Source organism: Cataglyphis hispanica, chromosome 11, assembly GCF_021464435.1.
Source record: "Cataglyphis hispanica isolate Lineage 1 chromosome 11, ULB_Chis1_1.0, whole genome shotgun sequence".
Lineage (NCBI taxonomy): Eukaryota > Metazoa > Arthropoda > Insecta > Hymenoptera > Formicidae > Cataglyphis > Cataglyphis hispanica.
Genome location: NC_065964.1, coordinates 6,996,348 through 7,020,041, shown reverse-complemented (window position 1 = coordinate 7,020,041; position 23,694 = coordinate 6,996,348). Strand labels below are relative to the sequence as shown.

Below are 23,694 nucleotides of genomic sequence, written 5' to 3'. Positions count from 1 at the left end.
GTTGAATTTAAATTTTGTTTTAGTATCGTAAAAGTGACATGAAATTACCGCGCACAGAGCTGGTCGGCCGGTGTGCGGCGCTCTTCAATCGAGAGGAGGGCCTGAAGTTGTCGCGAACGCATGCGACTCCGCCTACATCGCGTCGCACAGGCGCGCGGCGCGGGTTGCCAATCCGGCCGTGTTCTTTCGACGTCCAGTCTTCATCTCGCCTCTCGTCTCGTTCTCTCATCTCGGCGTTTTCGCGCGTGCTCCGATTCAGTCCGGTTCACTCTCGCGTCGGGTGGATGCGCGAAATCGTTCGTTCTCGCCAACGCAATAAAACAAAGTGAATCTCGAGCAAGGAATTTGAGGAGCTGCGGAGGATTTCCGAGGACCAGCAAGCAGGTAGTGACGTTTATTACGTATGCCGTTTAAATGACCGTTTCTCTTGTTATCAGTGAGTTTTCATACGCCTCTTTTTCGGAGCTCTTTTGCTCCGAAAGAAAAACTTTTCTCGCTAACGTTTATTATCGAATAATGTCAAATTTGGTTAAATGCATCGATGCATGTATTAATAGAAGGCCAGTGTACATAAATCTCAACGGTTCCATCATAAAAAGTATTATTATTTATTTCGAATATGTTTTAATGTGATAAAAAAAATTACTTTTACACTATGTTTATGTGTCAAATTTGGCTTTTTATATAAAAAAAATTTTATATATAAATATTCAATATAATTCGTTGAAAAAATTTTATTTGTAACCGTAAGACCGTAAGCAAATCAACCAACACACAGTTAAACATTCTTATTATTGTTAGAATGCTTGATTGTGATCGATTAGCTTATGGTCTTACGATTACGATTACGAAAATTTTTTCACGTGCCTTTACTTAAATTATATTTCTAGAATAGCTAGCCGTATAAATTTTGCGCTTTGCACACAGCTTTTTCCTTCTTTTTATTTCCTTCAAATGTGAAAATATATTCGTCTTGTTTGTACAAAGTATATAAAAAGATTTTAAGTGCAGTTGAAGAGATTGATTTTATACGTTGCATAGCATGCGACGGCAGTTGTCATTCTGTTTTAAATACGTTTAATAATAGGTGTTTATCAAAAAACACAACTTTGAAATAAAGGCTAGTCAAATATTCATAGTTTTCTTGACTTTTGTGATGCATGTAAATGCATAAAAATTACCATTTGTATTTTTATATTAATTTATATGCAAATTTATGACTGATGCAATTCCACAACCTAATGAAATCGCATTAATGAAATCTGTTTTGCTAATAGAGCGATTCTAATGTCTACTATTAATCATAGTTGATTGTAATTATCTGTCACACTTAATAATATACAATCTATATTATAGAGAATATATTACGATTAGAATGAAATAAAAAATAATAATATCTTATTTCCACGCAAAATTAATTATATTGGTTGTATTATCTACACAGTTGATATAAAATTATATGTATAATTATACCAAACAAAATTGATTAAACTACGAGTTAATCGGCATTTTATCGGCATTAATCAAATTATTCGGAAAACACATTCGTCAATTTCAGATGCGAAATGACAACGTCAAGAACTGAAGAAGAAAGAGAGATCGAAAGGAAAAGACAATGCGCGAAGAGATGAATGAAATTATTATCGCGCTCGCGTGTGAAAGAAGTAAATCGTCTGGCGCGCGTGCCGCTGCTTTTGTATAACATTTTTTGACTATCTTAAAGACTCTTTCGATTGCGCGCGAGATCATCGTAAAGTTTATAAACTTCGGTACGCGATCGGCCGACGCGATTTGTAGGGGCCCGACACGGTGTTTACTAAACACCGCGAGATAAATATTTCTTCTTCTCGCGCGCCGCGCGGAGATAACCGCGATTTTTCTCCATCACGCGGAAAAAAAGAATCGGCGTATCACGGCGTGGTCGGCGCCGCGTATTCTCTCTTTCCCTCTTTTGTTCTCTTTATTATACACGTTTAGCTATAAACGTTTTTTGAAACACCGGAGCAGTAGCATTCTAGGTGATGGGGAAATTGATACAGACAAACCCTCCTACATCGCACTACCGTTTGTCGAAGGCTTGAGTGACGATGTTGGTCGGTTGCTTAAAAATATGGGACTGACAGTGGTTTACAATATACCTAAAAAATTAAATTCATTGATTAAACGCGGCAAGGATAGTTTGCCTATTAGCAATAGAACGGAGGTTGTTTACAAAATAAATTGTAAGAATTGTAGCGCTTCGTATATTGGCCAGACAAAAAGACACTTAAGCACCCGAATCAAGGAACATTGTAATAATATAAAAATGCACGAAAGTAATTTATCCGTAATTAGCAAACACAAATTAAAATTTGATCATGACTTCGATTGGTCAGCGCCTGATATTCTACATAACGAAAAACATGTAAGAAAGAGAGAAATAGCTGAAATGTTTTTTATTAAAAAATTTGACAACACTATTAATTCCCAAAAAGATACAGAGAATTTAAACAACATATACGATAAATTAATAAAGGTCGTTTAGTTGATCTCAGTATTCCAAACATAGTGGTTGACACAATGTCAGTTTGACATTTCGATTTTTCTCTTTCTACTTTTTAATTATAACGTAAGTTGCTTAATCCTATTTTTTTCTTTGTAACATGACTATCATTATTTATTGTATTGTAATTTTAGTTTCACTTGATAAGGACCAAAACCATATGGTCGAAACGTCGTGATATAATAATCAAACAATAAATTGCCAGTTTGGTCGTATAAACACTTGTTTATTTAGCTATAAAGTTAGATCATTTTCATCGGTCGGATATATTCTCTTTTTCTTATTTCGTACGAAACTTCACGTTCGACTTGAAAATCCGCCGAGAACACTTGCACTTGATTAAAATCTTGGGTCCACGATGTTAAAATTACGATCCGAATTCTCAGATCGAGAAATGTATAGCCAATCAATTTGCAGCTATTACTGAAAAAAAAAAAGCGGCAATTTTATTGGTTCTATATGTTTCTCGGACCGAGATTCCGTATCTACAGATACACGATTAAATTTTTTGGTTTTGGAACTATTTAGAAATTGAAAGCTGTATATTAATAAACTCAAAAAAATGCTAAATCGAGAGCCCGTTGATTAGTATATAGTGTTTACACATATCCCTTATCATCCGCGACCTCTCATATATATAAAACATCCAGATCTTTCACCGCAAGCAGAATTACGACGGATTACGAATTAGTGAATATACAAAAATATAATGTCGCCTAATAAACACATAATCTAATCGACGAAAGAGATTGTTGAGTAAAAAAAGAGAGGCGAGGAGAGAGAGAGAGAGAGCGAGGGGAGAAAAACGATCGTCCGTCAACAGATATAAATATATCTCCAGCCCGATTAACTGTGCGAATGAATGATAAACGCGCTTCATTAGCTCGCATAATCGCGGCTCGTGTCTAAAAATTTCCAAGATATTTGTAGGCATCTTAGAGAACCGGCTATTAAAAAAGGGGGGAAACGACCGTAAAAATCGTAAACATCGAGGTTTGGGCCGATCGAGCGCAGGATTTACGGGCAGACGGAGAAGAGTTTTCCTCGTCTCTCGTCCGTCGTTCGCCGGCGGAAGTCGTCCCGATGAGTCCCCGGGGAGCCCCTTTCCTTGCCACATCGTCTGTAAGGGCGTTAAGTGCTCAGCTGTTGCGCGCTCATCATCCTCGTCGAAATCAAGCAGAGTCGACGGTGTTATAGAGACGTTTCTTCTAAATGAGAATACATAATGCGCCGACGGACGCGACCGAGCATCCTGTGTCACTAGAACACATTAGAACTCGGATATCGATATCGAGCATAGTTTAAAGTTGTCTCGTCTTCGTTTTGTCTCCCGGTGTCGGGAAACATCGGCTTCTTCTTGTCTACGTTGTACCGGTAACACATTTCTACGTGATAAAACAGGATGTCTACTGATACTAAGAAGCTGACGAGAGTATTTTTATGTAGATATCTTTTTTTTTTCTTTTTTAAACTGGCGATATTGAAAGCGCGACGAAATAGTAGTTGATTTCTCATTAATTGGAAGAGAAACCGTGTACATTGGAATTCTATTTTTTTCATATTGCATGAAATTAATAATGTATGGAATTTTTGAAATCAGCTGGTTTCATTTAGCACGACATTATATTAATGATTACATCAGCTCTTTTTTCATCAGTGTTCAGATTGTAAATGCTCATTGGACCGATTACTTCAAAGAGCTGACAAGTGATAAAGACCGAATTGTCAGGCAATGTAACTCATTCATATATATATTATTCAGATATATGTTTGTAAATATATTACAAAGTTTTTGATAAATGAGTTATACATAATTGTATAATCATAAATAATAATAGGAATCATAAATAATAATCTTTGACAATTACAAATAAAAATATATATAAATTGATTATAACTAATCTAAAAGTGATTCTTAATATTCTATAATATATACATCATATAATAAATTTTGATTTACTATATATTATTTAAATGTATATTTAATACATAAATAATACATAAATAATATAATATTATTATTATTATTTTATTATACATGTATTTTATGAAACAAATGATATAATATCCTAGGAAATTGTAAAAATGTTTTCTATTAATCTCATTTATCGAATGTGTAAACTCGAATTTTAGTTAAATAGTAATTTTCGCAATTTTATGTTATTTTTTATCGAATACAAAAGTTTTGTTTCTAGTTAACTGGGACATTGCATTTTCTAAATAATCAATTCAATTATTTTTATTTTTAATTCTTTTTCTTTCTCTCTATCTCTTATATTAAGAAAATTCATGAAATGTATTCTTACTTTGTTACAGATTTCGATTCAAGACATCTCGAAATTTTCATGTCCAACGATTGTCAAGAACGATTCTTCCCGAAGATGCAAGATCACAATATCATTCTTGCGATATATTTTATCATTACATTGTAGACTCCTTTTGACTTGTACGATATTGTGTGAAATTATGCCGGTGTGAAGCGAGTGTTTTTGTCTATTTTAAATAGTTTCAAGAGAGCATGAAACACGGAAACGATCGCTCGAAATGTCAGTGAAATAAAATTTCGAACAGTAAGAATCTGGCGATATCTCGGAAGGATTATTGAATCTGATTCGTGTCGAAGCCGTCGGCAATTGTGGCAATTGTGGAGACTTTACCTGGTGATTGGGTAGAGTTGCAGCAGCAGCATCGTGTAAATGCAGCGGCGACGGCCAACATCTTTATGAATTACACGTCCGTGGACAGGTCCAGGATGGTTTCGCACATCATTCCTGTTTCTGGGGTGAGTTGATATTATATGAATCGATAAAAGAATTTTGTTTAATTTAAACGAAAATAGTTAGTCAAAATCGAATAATAAAATAGAGCGGAATATTAACTAATATTTTCATAGTTTCAAGTTTGAAGTGATAATGAACTATTGTTTGGCTCATATTATACTGTTTACGGACTTATTATTCTATCTACATTTGTAAGATTTGTAATCTTTCTTCTAGTTATTTTTTTTTATGTGGTTTTTCCTCAATCTGCAGAACATATACGACGCGAAAGAACGATCGACTTTAATCATCACACAGCTTATCTTTCAATAGGGGAACGAAAAGAAAAAGAATCAAGAAGGTCGTGATCTCGAAAATTTCACAACAATTCGCAAGCCACGTCTTCGTTAAGATTTATTCTGCGACAATCTTGCAATTTGCATCGAAAATTTATTTATCGATTGATAGATATTGTCATGATTTATCTTACATCTTTTACCTCTAAATTAATAAAAATCTTAATCTTTGTAGATTGGAATAACATGTGTAGAAAATATATTTAAATAGAATCTCTCTCTGAAAAAAATTCCTAGTAATTAAACGAATGTAAGCGGAATATATATTTCGTTGTCATTGATTTCAGCATCTATGAGATATCGCGTTGTTATTCGTCCTCATGGTGTGATTACTGAATGGATTAAAAGTGGGTTATCAATCATTATAGCGATCATTCCATCGATTAGTTTGTTAACTCGACGATCGACTTTGCGAACATGAGCTAAAAATCGATGACAACTCTGATTACTGTCCGCTTGTTGGCTCGCTTATTTAATTATTCGAATCTTTAAAGATTTCAATGAAGAATAAACACGAAAATGAAAGAGATTTTGTTGTTCCTTTAATGCTAGCGCATAAATTATGCGTATATTATAAAATAAATTTTATATTTGAATAATTTTTTTATTTGAAATATATCTTACTAAATAGATATTAAGGAAATATTTTTTGAGTGATTATATTTGAACACATTAGTATTGCAGATTCTAAAATATAGATTTTTTCTAAATTTATGGTGGATTTTTTAAACAAAAAACATCGAAAGAATCATTGATAACGATCGTTTTTTTTAATAATTAAAAATAAATATTTCGTATATGTCCTGAGTTATTTTTGGCGAAAGTAGTGTATAAAAAATAACGAATGATAGCGATACTTTTTATCGTCATTCCGATAATTTAAATGCGCTATTTATCGTCGTGTCGTTGATTCATGTCGATCTCTCGTGATTCTCCAAGACATTTTTTTGAGTGTTCGTAATTTATATACATATAACAAATATAAGAAGATTGTGACATTGCAAATCCTGACCAGAAAGAGATAAAGTTTTAGAATTATTTTCCATAGAAACTCGCAACAAAATAAATTGCACAAAACTTTTTGATAAAATGTATTTTCAAGAAAATTGAATTTAAATATTAGAAATATTGTACTACATCTTATTCCAAATAATTTATCACATCATGCAACAGAAGTGATAATGAATAATCAAATAACTGTAGTAATTAAAAAAAAAATAGTATTTATGTCTGAAACAGTAAGTCGAAGTGATTCCACATAAAATGTTATAAAATAATTTATAACAAAGATTTAAAAGCAATATGATAGAGATAATATGTGTGTCTATTTATTTTTATAAAAGTCATCAAATAAATTACTGAAATTCTCTTCATGTCATATGTCACAAAATGAAGGAAAGAATTGGACAAGTTGCATAAATGGCTAAATATCTCTAATTAGCCCCTTTTTGACGGTTTGAAGATCAATATCGTGTTTTGCAACTTGACGATTCGCGAATCTAATACTTAGGAGCCTCGTAAAACCGGATCGCAAATTAACGATCTAACGAGACCGTAAGTTTTGCCCCGGCATAATACGATGTCACAACACCAAGTCGGTGTTTATAAGCTTCCGGTGACGGCACTTCAAACATCGCAAGCACCAAGCCAAAAGTCTTTTGGCCTACCCGCTTCTCTCTTCCTTTCTTTCTCTCTCTTTCTCTCTCTTCTCGCCGTCAAGGGAACTTCTTTACTCTCGTCGTTTGTCGGTGATTTCCCGGTTCATTTACCTCTCCATCGCTCGGATTCTATTACGACTATGTTGTAGGAAAATATTTTAGGGTGACGTTAATTTACCTCGATGCGCCATCTTTTACCGAAAACTTATGCCGCGTTTTCTCCGTTTCGAATCTTAATCATTCCGTGGAATAATTTTGGTTTATTAAATAACACGAATCATTTCGATAATATGTAAGTTTCAACAATATATACTTCGATCTTTTTCAATATTTTTTAATTCGAAATAATTTAATAATAGGTTTTATTTTATTGCGTCGTATACATATATAATAATTTTTTTGCGAATTCTAAAATTTGAACAATCGATATAATTATTTGAATAGGAGAATTATTTGAAATATATTTTGTTTGTCTATTTAGGTGAAGCTTTACTTTATCCGCAGAAAAGGGAATAGACGAGAAATTTAATTAATTTGACTTTTTCAGGAGCTGCAGCAGGGGGGGAATGGCAATCTGGGCACCACAGGACTTAGTGGCATGCAGGATTCTCCTCATTCTTTAAAGATCAAGCAGGAGCCGTTTCAACTATCGCCACCGTCACCCTTACCACATCTTCATCAAGGTATATGTCCTCTTTATCATTATTTCTGTCTCGCATTGTCGACTTAAATATCAAACATTACAATAAACCGAAGAATAAAAACGTTCGATTTTATTTACTGGGGATTCCTCTCAATTGAAAGCAACAACAAAAAATGTATTCATCGATTGTACTATCGAATTAATTTAAATATTTTTAAATAAAATCTATTTAATTTTAATTAAATGAGAAAAGGTAGGATCGAATTCAATTCGATTAGAATTGAATTTTTCTAAACGAATCCTCAAACGTACGACGGTCTCGAAAGAAGAAAAAGCGGGTTGTTGCTAAAGGCTGCGTTCTAATAATACAAAACTGTAGTCTCGGGAACGCCGAGAGAGTGTCGTCGCGAGGGAGGGCCACAGGCTTCTCCGCGAGAAAACGGCGATGCAACGACGGCTTTCCCGAGAGAGAAAAGGAGAAAGAATGATATACTGCGAGAGGCTTGCTGCGGCGTACAAGAAGAAAAGTGAGAGAGAGAGAAAGAGAGAAAATCCCAATGTCTCCGCGCGGCATTTAGTCACACATTTTATCTCTCTCATCCCTGCGATTATATAGTCTTCTCTACATTGGCCGAGACGAAATTGTCGTCGCGCTCCTATAACTCCGCGAGGCGCAGAAATATCTCGTCATTTATCTCGCGGTGATGAAAGGCAATTGGATGATTTAATGTTCGACGACGCGTCGACGATTTATTGACCGATATATTCCGTGTACAGCAATGTTTGTCATGAAATTTAATAAGTCGGTTTAATCCTGATATGAAAGAGCAAAAGTGAACTCCACATTACTGTATTAGGTAATAGAGTTCAATTTTTTTTCATTCGAATCTTTTCATGAAAGATAAAGTCATCTCATTGGCGATAAAAATTTTCAAAAAAAGTTATATCTTCTATACTTATATATATATATATATATTTCTTTTTAAAAATTTTTCCGAGAATTTCCAGATAGGTATCGAGATTTCTTGCGAATCAAAGGATTCGTTATCGCTGCCAAATGATCCGAGCACGTGGTGTGTGGGTGTGCATTTCTTTCTCACTCTTCATTTTCGATGGGATACCGAGACGGTTTCTCCCTCGACGGTGGTCGACTGTATATCGCCGGTATACGCGATTGCCCGAGGCTCGTCTTTCCGTAGGCAATCGTCAGGAACAGTCGGCAAGAAACATTTACGAAGAGGATTAATGGAGAGAGAGAGAGAGAGAGAGAGAGAGAGAAAACGCGATAAGCACTCAGCTCCTTCATCGTCGGGATCGTGTTACCGGACTTTATTATTCGCTAATCGCTGAATGTCCGGATGGATAGATAGGCCGAGATACGACCTCGCCGACACGGCTCTCGCTTGGCCCGATTAATCGCAGTCGGCCTCTTACAGAGTTGAAATCTTAGACGGATATCGATGTCTCCGGTATGTTACGCTGATATGCGCGCGCATCGTGAAGAGATATAATCGCTAATAGTTTCTTAGCCTTCGCTCAAAGATAAGTCTATCAGACAGAGAGTTGCAAGACACTTATTCGATGAGTCAAAGGATAAAGGAACTTTCGCGTTTATAAATTAATAATATTCATAATATTCAATGTTAATGTCAACTGTCATATTTATTATTGTTGGTATTAATTTAATATATTTCTCATATAGAAAATAGAGAGAGAGAAAGAGATAACATATTATATTTAGTGTTTCGTATCGAATTTAGGGTTGCAAATTTAATATTAAATAATATTAAATAATAATATTAAATAATAAATTACATTTGATATGTTAAATAATAAATATTGAATAGAATGACCGATAGTATTAAGTAATGAAGAAACTAATATTGATATATAATTTTCATGATTGGAAAATAATTAAATTTACTAAAATTGTTCGCCGACTCTCTTATAATACTTGCACTGAGTTTATAGAATAACGGAGTTTTTGTTTTTAAAGCTAAAAGTAAAAAAAATATCGTTAATCTGCAATGTCGTGAATTATCTTCCTTTCTCAGTCCAGAATTATCTTTCTCTTATTTCTTTTTGTTTACATGTTTTTGTTTACATTTCTGTCAATCCAATATCTCGATTATGTCATTCAACAACCTGATCGTTACGCGCCGATGATACATTTAAAAACATCGCGAGTTACCCCGAAGATTGTTACACGAGAACAGTGATTATGAGACAAGCGCGTAAATACAATGTAGCGGAGAGGAAAAGGTCTCCAAAGGCTGTCTAGAGCGAATGCTGCGACAAGAGACAAGAAATAACGAGCGTCTCTCGTGTTCGGATGGATCGGGGTGTTTAAAGCTTTCGTCCGTAAGAGTTATGATGGCTAATCCGGGAAGGCTGCGCGTGCTTCGGAGCGAAAAACCAATGTATCTACGACGACAGCTTCTTCGTGGATTCCACCATGGAGGTCGCGACTTTAAAGCGCTCGTATTTAGACCAAGAAATATATCGATAATCATTCTTTTGCTCCAGTTAGTAAAAATCGCGAAAAAAATCGGCAATGAGTATATTTTAAACTTGTCATCATTCTCTCTCTCTCTCTCTCTCTCTCTCTTTCTCTCTCAATTAACTTTGTATTAGAAGCAAATTTTTATCAAAAGGAAAGAAAAAATTTTGATTTTGCAAGAAAACAGATAATTTTTTTTCGAGTACTTCTTTAACGGGTCGGGTACGAAAAATATGAGAAAACTCTCGATCGGACATTTATGGCGATTAATACAAAGTTACGATGCGTGACCCTACCGGGTCATGGCTCGTGCACTATATCATTTTAGTTTGCTCTCGCGCGAATTCTATACGCCGTTTAACAACGATTACACTCGGCGCAAGTTTATCGAGGCAATAAAGGCCGTACGATAACGTCGTACGAAATAGCTGACACATCTAATTATAGGGTAGCCGATTATCGCTTAAACGCTGATCTAATTACTAGTGCGCTGCGCTGCGGCCTGATTATATTACGTCTATTGTATGATTATGGAAATTTAAATGCTAAGCGAAAAATTTTAGATAATTCTCGAATGGCACAACATTTATTTATATTTCCTCATATTATTATTTATAACAATATTTGTATTATTCTCTGATTTATCTAATACGTTCATCTAACGTTTATCTATATATAAATATGGAGTATATAATTCTTAGGACATGGTTTTTTCATATTTGGATTTATACATGTAAGACAAATTCTACAAGATTCTATTCAATATTTATTCAATATTATATGATATTGAATATTTATTGATCATAAATATATTTTTTGAATATATCTTATGAAAGAGAGAGAGAGAACATATTGCTGTTTTATAGAGGGAGAATTTTTATATGTTTTATAGAAATCACAAATTTAAATCTATCATTTTTGCTTTCGATATTAATCTAAAATGGCTAATAATAACACCTTTTTCGGACTTCAAAACAAATCGTGAAATTACAAGTCATGATAGATCTTTTTTATGGAAAATACGAATCGATGACCCTGTTTATTTATTTGAAAATCAGGTCAGGGGTGTAATCATCGCGTATTTGCATCGAAATATATGCGTAGTAAATAAGGGCAATCGGTTTGGCAGGCGATCACTAATTTCGTGCGCCAAAGTTTCGCGATAAGCTATGGAATGTCGGCTGGAGAATAACAGACGTGCTATTGGAGATAATTAGATATCCTTGTAAGCGAATTGAAGAATGTTGATTTTAAAAATTATGCAATTAGGTAGATAGTTGAATAAAAGTACGAGAGATTTTAGTAAAGAAATTTGATAATAAAAATCCATTACACAGATATATAATATGTCGATGAACCGAGGGATCACGGGGATGCCTCCCCGCTTCTCTCTCCGTCGAAAGAGAATATATCGTGTCTACCCTCGTTAAATAATCGAATCGCTCGACTCCTGCATTCATTTGTGTCTTTGCGTTCTCGTTCGTGATTGTGTCGAGGGAGGGAGAGAAAAAGCTTCTCTTCCGATTAATCAATGCCTGCCAATGGATGGTGGATATATAACGCCTGTTCAAAACAGCATTTTGCGCATATTTACTATAGCAAAACACGATAGCGCGTCGGGGAGATAAACCTTGTCGTCGCGGAGGAAAGAGTCGTCGAAGGAGGGCACATGGTATCGTCGTGTCGCGCGACCGTTCTTGTTCTTTCGAGTCGAAATTCTCTCGTCTTATCTCGCGGGAATTAATTAACGGGCGTTACATTGCGTGAACGTTACGTTGCGGATCGGCTCGGTTCGCCTCGGCTCGGATCGATAAACCGCGGGGATTTACGTAAGCAAAATAGTAGCGAACTCCGGACATCGGGATCTCGTCGTTGTTTCGGTAAATATAACGCAAACGGAGACATCGAAAAATTGATCGCGTGCCTTTTCGATGAACATTTACGGCAATGATATGTCAAGTCACTTCTACGGCGAATGATATAATGATAAGACCAAAAATAGTCTCTCATAAGAAATTATTATCAAATATTATTACAAGAAAATTAATTAAACAAAATGATAAAAATATAAGAATTCTTTTATTGATAAAAAATATGATATAGAAAGTGAGAGAGAAATAAAATTACATTCAAGCTTAATAGATGCGAAATTATATTTTCGTTTTTTTGCACTAAAAATTGTATAATAATAAAAATTGAATTACATCAGGAAGTAAAAGTTATCGAGGTGTTTTTAATTACAAATATCGTATACATGACAGGTTGAATCATAGAAAAAAAATGTGACCTTGCATTAACATATGCTTTTCTTTTTACGTCACGACGACGACGACGACGACGACAACGAGGACGATGATGCTAAAGTCGAGATACCGAACGACGATTGGCTCACGCGGAAGATATCGCTAGATAAGCAGTAGTCGTTGAGATGACCCCCTGGCTCCCGGACTTCGAGTCTATCTTTTATCCTCGTCGAGACCCCCACACGATTCTCTTCACACGCGTTTAATATACGATTCCGCGGACTTTTTACAATAAAATTGATTCATTTATAATTAAAACATCTAAAATAATAGGCGCTGAAGGAAAGAGAGAAAGATAGCAGAGAGAAAACGGCGCCGCGAATGAATGATCATTATTCTTTTCGAGCATGGTGTTTTAAAAGGCGCGTATAGAAAGACAGAGAAGAACGAGAGACAGAGAGATAGAGAGATGAAAAGAGACGACGAGGTTGTTGCCGACTATGGAGTATCGAATTTCTATCGCGAGCCGAGAATCGCCGCGAGGCTTTCGAGCCCGTTTAAATCTCACCCTCGTCACGCGTCTCGTGTATCCTTCTTTTCCTCATCCCTGCGCCTCTCTTTTCCTCTCATTGATCATTCGTACGAATTATTGCGAGGGGATTTAAAAAATTAAACTAACTGTATTTTGGGGGATGACAAAACTCTATATAAATGTGCTTCTATTAATTCTGCCAAAATTGTTAATATGCAAAGATGATTTTGTGTTTTTTTTTTATATATAATTTTTTTTCATAAAGCGGAAAGTAAAGAGCGGGCACGCACGCCTCCATTTGTAGCGGTTCTCATGTTAATGAGCGTATTACATTTTCAGTATAATTGTACATCGATACGGTCACGTGTACTTTCCTCTTTCGAGCCCTCGCCACTTGATCCCGTCGAATTAGCCGTACGCAAAATACTATTATGTATGATATCTCGGATGCACGCGTGCATCGCCTAATTGAGGTCGGTTAGCAAGATTAATTGCGCGCGAGTAAATTATATGGAGCAACGATTGATGAAAGATATTTTATAAGTAAAATATTTTATAAATAAAAAAATATATTATGATATATATAAAATTGATAATATTGTAAAAATTAATTTATCTAATTTTATAGTCTGCAACAAACAAAAAATTCAGATTTTAAAATAGAAGAATCTGTTGAAAAAATGTTCAACAATTTCCAAATTATTTATAAAATCAAATCAGAAAAAAGAAATTCAGATATATTATTCTCGATAAAGGTGGTCGTGAAAGAGTCCGGAATTAATTAATCGACAGGCAATTTACAAAATATTTATACTTTAGCGGCGATAGCGTTTCGAAAGAATGATCCGTTATCAGTAGCGAGAAATGTGCTCTCGCGTATGTTACGTACACACACGCGGAACTGTAACGCGTGCTCTATGTAGTACACGCCAGAAGCTATGTACGTATGTACACGCCAGATAGAGAAAAAGGGGTGGGGAAGGGGGAAGAAGGGGAGACCTAAGGTGCATGAGCAAGCAGGCACCAAGATCGCGATAACGTCACAAAACGTTCGCCAACACACCTGACTGCAACTGGAGATTTGCTACGCGACACCCGTCGGTACACATCTGCTACTGTCTCTCGCGAATAATCCTGATCCTGAAGGCGAAATCGTACGCGCTGTATACATGAGATATATTCGGAAGAGAAGGACAGAGAAAAATTTTTATGTAAATTCTGATCTTTCTATCTCTCTCTTTATTAAACAAATATGTAGTAAGATGATTCCGAAAATCCGTCAAAAAGAAGAAATAAAGGTGAAACAGAAAAAAAAGAATTTTTTGATGTGCATAATATAATTATATATATATAATTTATAAATTTTTTTGATATATGTAATATAAAATCTTTCAAAATTTAGAAACAATTTGAATTGATGATATTTATTATATGTTGCACGAATAAAACACAAAAATTCAAAAATATTTTAAATATAAATATTTAAGAAAGATTTATTTTTTATATGACATATAATGTAGAACAATCTTGATGTGTATTGATTATGTTAGGTAGATGTGAGATTAGATTTTTTTATTATTAAAGACATCGCTCAAAAAAAAGTGAATCAAAAGCAGAAATAATGTTTCGCAATTTGAAATGGAATGCAGTGGTCAGCGTCTCGAAGAGGCCAGGTGATGTAATAAACATTACGCAAGTTTAGCCTTTGGAATCATATTTATTTAGGGTACGAAAATGCAATTGCTGCTTTTCCCGATATCCTTCACCGATATTCCGCCGACTTTGCAATTTTACGCAACGGGGAATGAGAAAGAGAGAGAGAGAGAGAAAAGTCATTCTTGGAATGCATATCTACGATTGCTACAAGATCGACGAAAAACCTGGATCTAAATCATTTCTCGAAGATCATGATTCGATAAAGATCTTTCACTTTAATTAAGTTTTATCGAGGAAAATGGATTACGATATTCCAAATTTGTCGTAGAATTTGCGAGTAAAAAATCAAACAATTAATCATTTTAATTTTTAAATATCACTGAATTATCAATAATTCGGAATTTGTAATATTTTGCGTTGAAATTTTCGGCGTCTTTGATCAAATAGTCGATGATGACAGCGGGTTTTCTCAAAAGCTGCGGGAGAGTTATCCGTTTCCGAAGACGAGATGCTTGTATCTTGTTGTTGTTCTGTCACGGTTCTATCGCAATTCACCGAGCAACGCGCGTGATGTCACGACGTATTGTATTTCGCTTATCGGCGCCGGATGCCGATTCCTCGTTCAACCCAGCAGCAGCATTTCAGGAATGCGAATGCCACGGTTTTCTGCGACGACGAAGACGATGACCTTCGCCCCGGAGATTAGCTTTGCCCTGGAGGCTAATCGATATACCTTCTACGCATTACGTTTCGTTCGTCATTTTCATTTTTTTTTTTTTCACGTCGGGCTATCACGTGAGGTAATAGTCTTCACTCGTTCAACTTCCGGTTGAAACATATATCATTTGTACTCTGCTCGTTTTTAATTTCATAATGCTATTAGGAGTATATTTTTAATCGTGTCTCTTTTGGCATCATTACGCCTTTTTAATTTTCTTTATAATTTCGAAGGTCAAATATTCATTGGCGAAGTTTTGCTTAAAGGTATTGAATTTGGTTTATTCATTTCAACATCTCTATCTTTACAGGACGATTTGTAACGATATTAAAGTGCGATGATTTAAAAGTACGTATAAAGATTATAATACTGACCATCAGCATTCTATCTTACTTCATATTATCAATAATATCAGATTTTCCATGCTAAAGTCGTGCGCACTTTTTCGAACTCAATCGAACGACTGAGTTATTATCCAGAGATTGTGTATTTCTCTTTTGTGATTGGGGCTCTCGTATATATGTAATACAGTTTGTTGTCGCGGTCATCAGAACATTGCGGATCGATGTTATGACAATAACCGAGCGCGGTAGCATATTCTTGTTTTCAAAACACTGCCTCTCTTCGTGTATACGAGGATGATTCTGGCTTTCGCTGCTGCAGGAAATCGTACACCCGGTAACAGCTACGACTATATGAAAAGAGAGATTTGCGTCGCTACATTAAAATCCATTTTTTTTCTTTTTCTCTTTTTATTCTCGAGTCGGTCCTCCGCGAGCAATTTTACGGCGCGATAGAGAATAGCGTGCATATTTCGCGATGGAAAAATCATATTTCCGGAAATACGAAAAAATCTGAATTGACATAGCCCGGAGATAAATTCGGAAAATATTATTTCATGTTCTAATATTATTGGACATGTTAAGAGATCTGACACTATATTAATTAGACCGATATTAATTAGAAATTTTATGGGGAAAATTTAATGGTGAAAAAATTAAAATGTTAAGGATAAAAAATAAAAATCTCAGGAGAAACTATTAATTTTGAAACAATACGGACAGATATTTTTGCGATACTTAAAAATAAAAGGAATTACATTATTTTATTTTAAAAATAATTTTAGTAATGTGACGCATTCTCTCTTTCTCTTTTTCTTTTATTATATCTGTAATATATCAAATTTTTATTAAATTTTCAAGGAATTTAATATACGAGTGAAATATTATTTGGATGAATATCTTGTCGAATCTTTAATTTTGCAAACTTTGATATTAATCTTATCACTCATACCTTTAATACAAAAACAATCAAGTCCATAATTTGCAAAAAAATTCTGTTATATACATATATTTAGATATCTATACATATACATACATAGATATACATATAGACACTAGAATACCATAATGCATATATTCAATTTATCTTATTCTTATACTTTGATTTTGTTGATAAAATAATTTTCTGCTCAACTCGTGATTGGTAAAAAACAAATAAATATAAAAAAGAATCTGTGCGTCATTCGAGAAGTGTGAAGCTCGTGCATGACGTTCGTGAGATCACCGTGCGATCGATGCGTGAGCACGGCACGTCACGGTGTATCCCTTGTTTCCACAACACGTCTCTTTGCCAGGACAAGGCCTGCTGGCGCGATACCGGGAAATTTTACGCTCAGTGTCTGTGTGACGCGGACGTCTTGTTTGACGAAGCCATCTCTAGCCCGGAGCACGTGTTCGCGTTTTCGCGGATCCGTTACCGGCAACAGTATCATCGAACCTACCGGTCCGATGTTGTAGACACGTAATATCCCGTGTAACGGATCGAAATACATGACGTTCGACTTTCGCACACACTACGACATCGATCGTTATATCATAATATATTACTGAGAAGTTATTGAGCATTTTAAGTTCTTATTAGCGCAGATTTGCTTTCAAATTCATTTTCCATCCATCTTATATTCGCGTATAATTAATTCGACGAATCGCGTATACTTGCAAAATAAAATCTTAAGGAAAAAGCGAATATTTAAAAAAATATTTTACACATTTTTTAATTAGAATTCGATAAAGAAAAAAACTATATTATATTATTTTACAATATGTATGTATATATAGAATACTTATATAAATATATAATATAATTTTTTTGTTATATTTATTATAAAATGAAAGTGAACATGTGTGTTTATATATTCTATAATTCATTTTGTTGCATAAATGCTCTCGTAAGAAATAATTTGAAGAGTAGTTCTTATGTCACAGATTTTTTCAGCGTTACTGCGAAATGTTCTAAGATATATGATCCAAGCTTCCCTTAGTCATTTTACGCTTTGAGAATTTCTTCCACGCACTTTAAGTGCGCGTGCGAAGCAATTTGTGCGGTCGTTAACATTCGCGGTTAACGACTACAGTAGTACGATGTTAATTACATGATGATATAAAACTGCAGATTTGCTCAATTGCTTGACTCCATATAAATATTCTTTTATATATTTTTAATAAAAAAAAAAAAACTTGATGAGAATGAAATAAATTAGTGCATTTTGTATAAACAAAAGAGATTAATAAAAACCTATGTTATATTTAAAAATTATATATTATCTAATATATACATAATATAAAAAAATTATAATTTAAACTGATAAGTTTTCTTACTTTTTTAAAATAGCTTAAAAAATATTTGAATCTTCTTTTAATAATGATTTTAATTCTAATTTTTCATATATTATTATTTAATAATTTCGCAATATTTTATAACGAATAATAAAATATATTGCGACTATTTTGTTTGCGGCGGTGGATAAATTTCTCTCAGTCGACCAATCGGAGCTGACTTTTGTCATTTCGCTTCTTCCACATTTTGCTTCGTTCTGGGTTCGTTCGCTTTTATATTACGTCCCGCGGGCGCTTCTTTTTTTCTTTCTCTTTCCCTATTTCGCCCGCGGCGCACGTAAGTTATTGGTGTCCAGTTACATCCAGTTCCAGTTACACGTGCCGCGGGGCACCGATGCACTCGATGTCGGTCTCTCATTCTGCCTTCCCCCCTTCACCCCCGCGTCGTATGCAGCACCCGCGTACTTCCGAGTACGTGCAACGTACTCGCTCTTTCTCTCTCGTTCTCTCCGGCGTTTTGCGATTTTATCGCATCGCAAAAAAACAGATTATCGTACTGTTTTAATGGAAGTTGCGTTTGCAAGCTTCGCGCACCGTGAAAGAAAATTCAATATTGCTGCGACGTTTATTATCGGATTTTTACATAACATGGATAAATTACTAGTTTTAAATTGTATTTTATATTTATAGAATATTTTTAAAACTTTTCTTTTATTCTTCGCGCGAGTGCATCTTAATACAGATAATATATTAATAAAATATATATTTATATTGTTGAGCAAATAAATTTTAAAATTGTAGATTTGCAAAGAAATGTTATTATTATTATTGTCTCGATCGATTTTCATATTACTTTTTTGTACTTTCTCTTGTGTCTCTTCAAGCTATGCGCGCTTGTAAAAGTCCACAAAAATTCTTTCTAAATTAGTCAAACATCTAAATTTGTGCCTGCAAAAAATCAATTTGAGAATATCGCCCGAGTGTTCTTTCTTCATCTCTCTCTCTCTCTCTCTCTCTCTCTGGTTTATCGCTTCATATATCGACTTCCCGACTCTAAACATAAAACCTGTGTGGGCCTCGGGTGTCCCGAGGTACAAGTTCTTCTTAAATGGGTCAATTGTTTTGCCCGGGCGAGATTTCTAAGAATTGCGTTACGCATTCACATGCGCGCGGATCAGCCGATCGATGGTAGAAAGAAGAAGACAACGAGCGCGCTGCCCATTGTCCAAGTTCTCGGAGTAATCGTCACGTCCGATCGTCGTCTCGGAATTCGCGACTACGCGTCTCGGTTTTCTGTAATTTCGTTACCGCATCTATCGCACAAATATTTTTTCCATCAGTATAAAATATATAATAATTATATTATAAGCCCGAATATTAAAAAAAAAAATTATACAAATTTTGCGAAGGAGAAGAGTTTCAAAAAATTTGTTTGTATTTAATGTCAACGCTTTATCTAGAAAAATAGAAGGATAAATTATTGTATCAGGCATGTACAAAAAATGTTGATTCCTCTTTGTTTCAGTGAGCGGTTTCGAGCTGCAGAGCAACTGCATCGGCATCACCCCAAAGGATTTGGACACCACCACAATGACCGGCAGCCTCGGTCGTGGTCTAACGTCGCATCACGTCTCCCCTCTAAGCCATCACCATCATCATCATCATCATTCCCATCCTAGCTTGCACAGCCCCAACTCCGTGGTTTCTATCCACTCCGCGACGACCGGCACCGCCGGTTCATCGCACCATCATTTAGATGACAAGGGCTCGTCGCCCATAGGCGCCCTTCACAGCACCACCAATAGCAATCCTTCCACGCCATCCGCACCCTCCACGCCCACTACGGCTACCACGGATAGTGGCGCGACCGTCACCGCATCCAGCGCGAGCAACCCCAACGATGGCTCCTCCAGCGCCGCCGTCAACAGCAAACCACCCTTTAGTTACGTCGCCTTGATTGCCATGGCGATTCAACACAGTCCACAAAAGAGAGCGACTCTTAGCGAAATCTACGCTTACATCACCGCAAAATTTCCGTATTTTGAGAAGAACAAAAAGGGATGGCAGAATTCCATCAGACACAATCTGTCATTGAATGAATGCTTTGTCAAGGTACCCCGAGAGGGGGGCGGCGAAAGAAAAGGCAACTTTTGGACCCTCGGTAAATTGATATTATCCGCTAAATATTTATTATATATAGATTTGATTAATTTTACAAGAAATAGGATTATTAAGAATTTATTTAATGCATTTTTAATATTTACGGATTCAGACTTTTCAATTTTTTTATATTTATATTTATTTTTATCTTATAAAAAGATGGAAATTAAAAGGACAAGTCGATTCATAATAAATCAATAATATTTCATAGAAATGTAATGCAGTCACTTTATTTTATGAAATGATTACCGCATACGTAAATGATTACATGTATTTGTGACGTCAAACGTTTGTATGTTTCTAAATATTTGTAACATTTGTACTGTTTGTAAATATTTGTTATCTAAATGCGCTTTTTCACATTATCGTGTAGATCCGCAGTACGAAGATATGTTCGAGAACGGCAATTACCGAAGACGGAGACGAATGAAGCGTCCCTATCGAAATGCTCCTCCTCCGTATCATAAACAATTCTTCGGCGATCCATTCTCAACAACTCATGTACATTTGGGACCTAGAAATATTTTTGGTCATTCACCCCCTTCATACGCTCCTCCTCCTTACACGCGATATGATACGAGGTATTTTCAATTATTGCGTGCAAATATAATGTCTTGAAAGCTTTTTTAAATTTTTTTCTTTTTGAATTATTAATATCACATCTTCATATCTTAAATACAGAACTCTTTTCTTTTGTTAAAGTCCATGGAGTCTTCAACAATCGCAGCTTTCATACAACCATTGTCAATCGGTGAGTTTTCACACTGTATAGAGATAATCTAATATCGCATAAGATGTATATATCTAATTCTTTTGGAAAGAATATTTAATTATTACATTATAAGTTCGGATAGAATCATTAATTTTCTCAATTACAGTTGCAATCGCAATTGCAGCCAATGCAGTCGATGCAGATCCCGGCTATGAATGGCTACAGTCAACTGGGTACTTCGTTAAGTGAGTCATTATTCTCGCATTTTGTGCCTTCTTTTGTCGAGCGGGGTAACGCCGATCGACCAGACAAAGCGTTTCAAGGCAATTACCTGGATGTTCCAGGTGGAACGACCGGATCTCCCGGTTCCATGGGCAGCAGCTCTTTCGGAAACAGTTTCGCCGCGTGCAGCAGGAGGCACGAGTCCGCGATGACCACGGATACAATGGCCGGAAGATGCTATTGGCCCGATAGTAAGTAATTTTAATAAAAATTGTTTTATTCTATATATGTATATATATATATCCATCTATCATTAAGTATAATATATGAGTTTAAAGAGCTATGAATTTATATTAAAGACTATTATATATAATTATATAATATATATAATATATAATTAAAGACTATTTTAAACGGATTGCGAATATATAACTGCAATTATATATGCATTTTATTAAATACAGTTCTTTTAACAAATTTCTTTGGAAATTTTTCTGTTCAAATTGACTAAAGAATTTTTAATGAAAGAAACATCTGGAGGATAGTCCCAGAGTATCTCGTCGTATATCGTTTGCTAATTATTATAGTGGTAAACGTAAAGGAGGAACCCGGAACTAACGTCGTGTCGACTAGCAGTGTCGGCAGTGTTGGCGTCCCGTCCAGCATGATGAGCTCCGCCGTGTCGTCAGGCGTTTCCACGACAGGATTCGCACCTATGGAGTTTCAAACGCGTTCCAAGTGCTTTATGTGAACTCGCGAACTCGAAGAACCGTCGATTAAATCGATCAAATTGCAGTGATGATTCGAGGATCGAAGGACGATGATTTTGCGCAATTTGCAATGAGACGGTGGATTTGCCGAACGGTGAGCGATATACTTGAATAAATCTGGTTAATGCAAATAATATGTATATCCGCAGATTAAATTTAACAAATATTATCGAATAATATCCGATAATTATTTAATAATATTATCGAATAATATTATTTAATAATATTATTTGCGAAGAATCTAACCGCACGAACAAATAGGCAATAAACATTGTAAAACTCGTGTAAAATCGTTGTTGTGTTAATTCGATGTTAAACGAACTCGTCATGTCGCGTCTCTTACTGCGTAAGCGTGTTCGCTGTTGATACGTAAGCAATACGCAATGTACGCGAATATAATCGCGCTTATCTTATGAAATGATACGATGCGGTATCCTGTAACGACTGAATCCTTTCACGAGAATGATATAACCATCGTGGAGAATGATACAACCATTGCATCTGTTATCTGGTTCTGAGTGTCGGAGATACATCGTGCGACGCAAACAAAACGATTGCGAAACGATTCCTTAACTTTGTCTCGTTTTTTGACGGTAATACACTTGAAAATACCTCAATCCTAGTACATCGTTTTAGGATTGCTTCCACAGTATTTAATATCTTGATGAAAAATTTTGGATGAGGGGCTAACGAGAAAATTTGCGAGAATGAGATATCATTTCGATCGGGATAGAATGGAAGAACGCGTAGTACTATGAATTTATCGGAAGGCCTTCTTTTCCGAATCAATGTAAAATTATTAATATTTAAATTTTAATTATATTATTTTTAATTTTATTGCATCTTACTTTATTTTATAAGTTATTCTATTTTATATTACTTTATCTTAGTTTTTTTAGTTTATTTTTTTTTCTCTTATTGTTGTCTCTTAATGAATTGTTTCTTAATGAATTCTCCCTAAATTCTACTAAACGAAAAGATAAATAAAGAAGTGGTTAATAAAATTATTAATAATGTAAATATATTCGTAGAATAATGTGCATGAAATTTTCATTTATTTTCATGCGATTTTTTGCGTTCTGTATATATGATCAAATGATATCTCTTCTATAAAAGCGATAGCTTTTAATTAATTAAAACCTATTATAAAAAAGAGCGACACAAAGTGCAGAGAAAACCATCTTGTTGTCGAGAGTTTCCTCTTACATACATAGAATTTAATAAAGCTATACATGTTTAATCGTACAAATATGTTTTATGTCAACTATAGAAATTAGAATGAAATTGTTTTTTGACAATCGCAATGTAAATATATGATTAGTGTAGATGTGTTAATAACTTTAAAAAATCATCTTGCGGATTAATCTTATATGTATAGATCAACTAAAGTTATAATTTTTATTAAATGTAATATCTCTCGTTCGAATTTATTATATATTGAAATGTATATGTGCATATTATGGCAACTGTATGCAGTTCGACAAAAATTAACATATAAAAAAGTGTAACAGTGATTATATAAGAGATAATAAGAGAATAAATCTTAATTATTTATCATCAACAAAAAAAAGCACAATTTGTTTTAGAAAATCAGTTTATTTACGA

General features: G+C 34.8%; 1 protein-coding gene across 8 annotated transcripts; it reads left to right on the top strand.

Moving 5' to 3' along the window:
• The first annotated feature begins 161 nt into the window (after positions 1 to 161).
• Positions 162 to 23,694, top strand: LOC126852652 (forkhead box protein L2-like). 8 transcript variants are annotated; one of them, XM_050597658.1, is made up of 9 exons: positions 163 to 384; positions 4,859 to 5,324; positions 7,863 to 7,998; positions 19,751 to 20,386; positions 20,759 to 20,966; positions 21,088 to 21,136; positions 21,282 to 21,342; positions 21,442 to 21,570; positions 21,907 to 23,694. In XM_050597658.1, exons 2-9 carry the CDS (start codon positions 5,265 to 5,267, stop codon positions 22,068 to 22,070), a joined length of 1,443 nt encoding a protein of 480 aa, XP_050453615.1. In that variant the 5' UTR covers positions 163 to 384; positions 4,859 to 5,264; the 3' UTR covers positions 22,071 to 23,694. The 8 variants fall into 8 exon arrangements, with proteins under 8 accessions (XP_050453611.1, XP_050453615.1, XP_050453613.1 ...); XM_050597656.1 differs by having other exon boundaries at positions 21,421 to 21,570; XM_050597657.1 differs by having other exon boundaries at positions 164 to 384; positions 21,264 to 21,342; positions 21,907 to 23,692.

Coding starts and splice junctions, on each gene's coding strand:
- LOC126852652 (XM_050597651.1), top strand. CDS start 5,265: ATGAATTACACGTCCGTGGACAGGTCCAGGATGGTTTCGCACATCATT. Junction 20,967..21,087: donor TACACGCGATATGATACGAG/GTATTTTCAATT, acceptor CTTTTGTTAAAG/TCCATGGAGTCTTCAACAAT. Junction 21,571..21,906: donor AAGATGCTATTGGCCCGATA/GTAAGTAATTTT, acceptor TAATTATTATAG/TGGTAAACGTAAAGGAGGAA.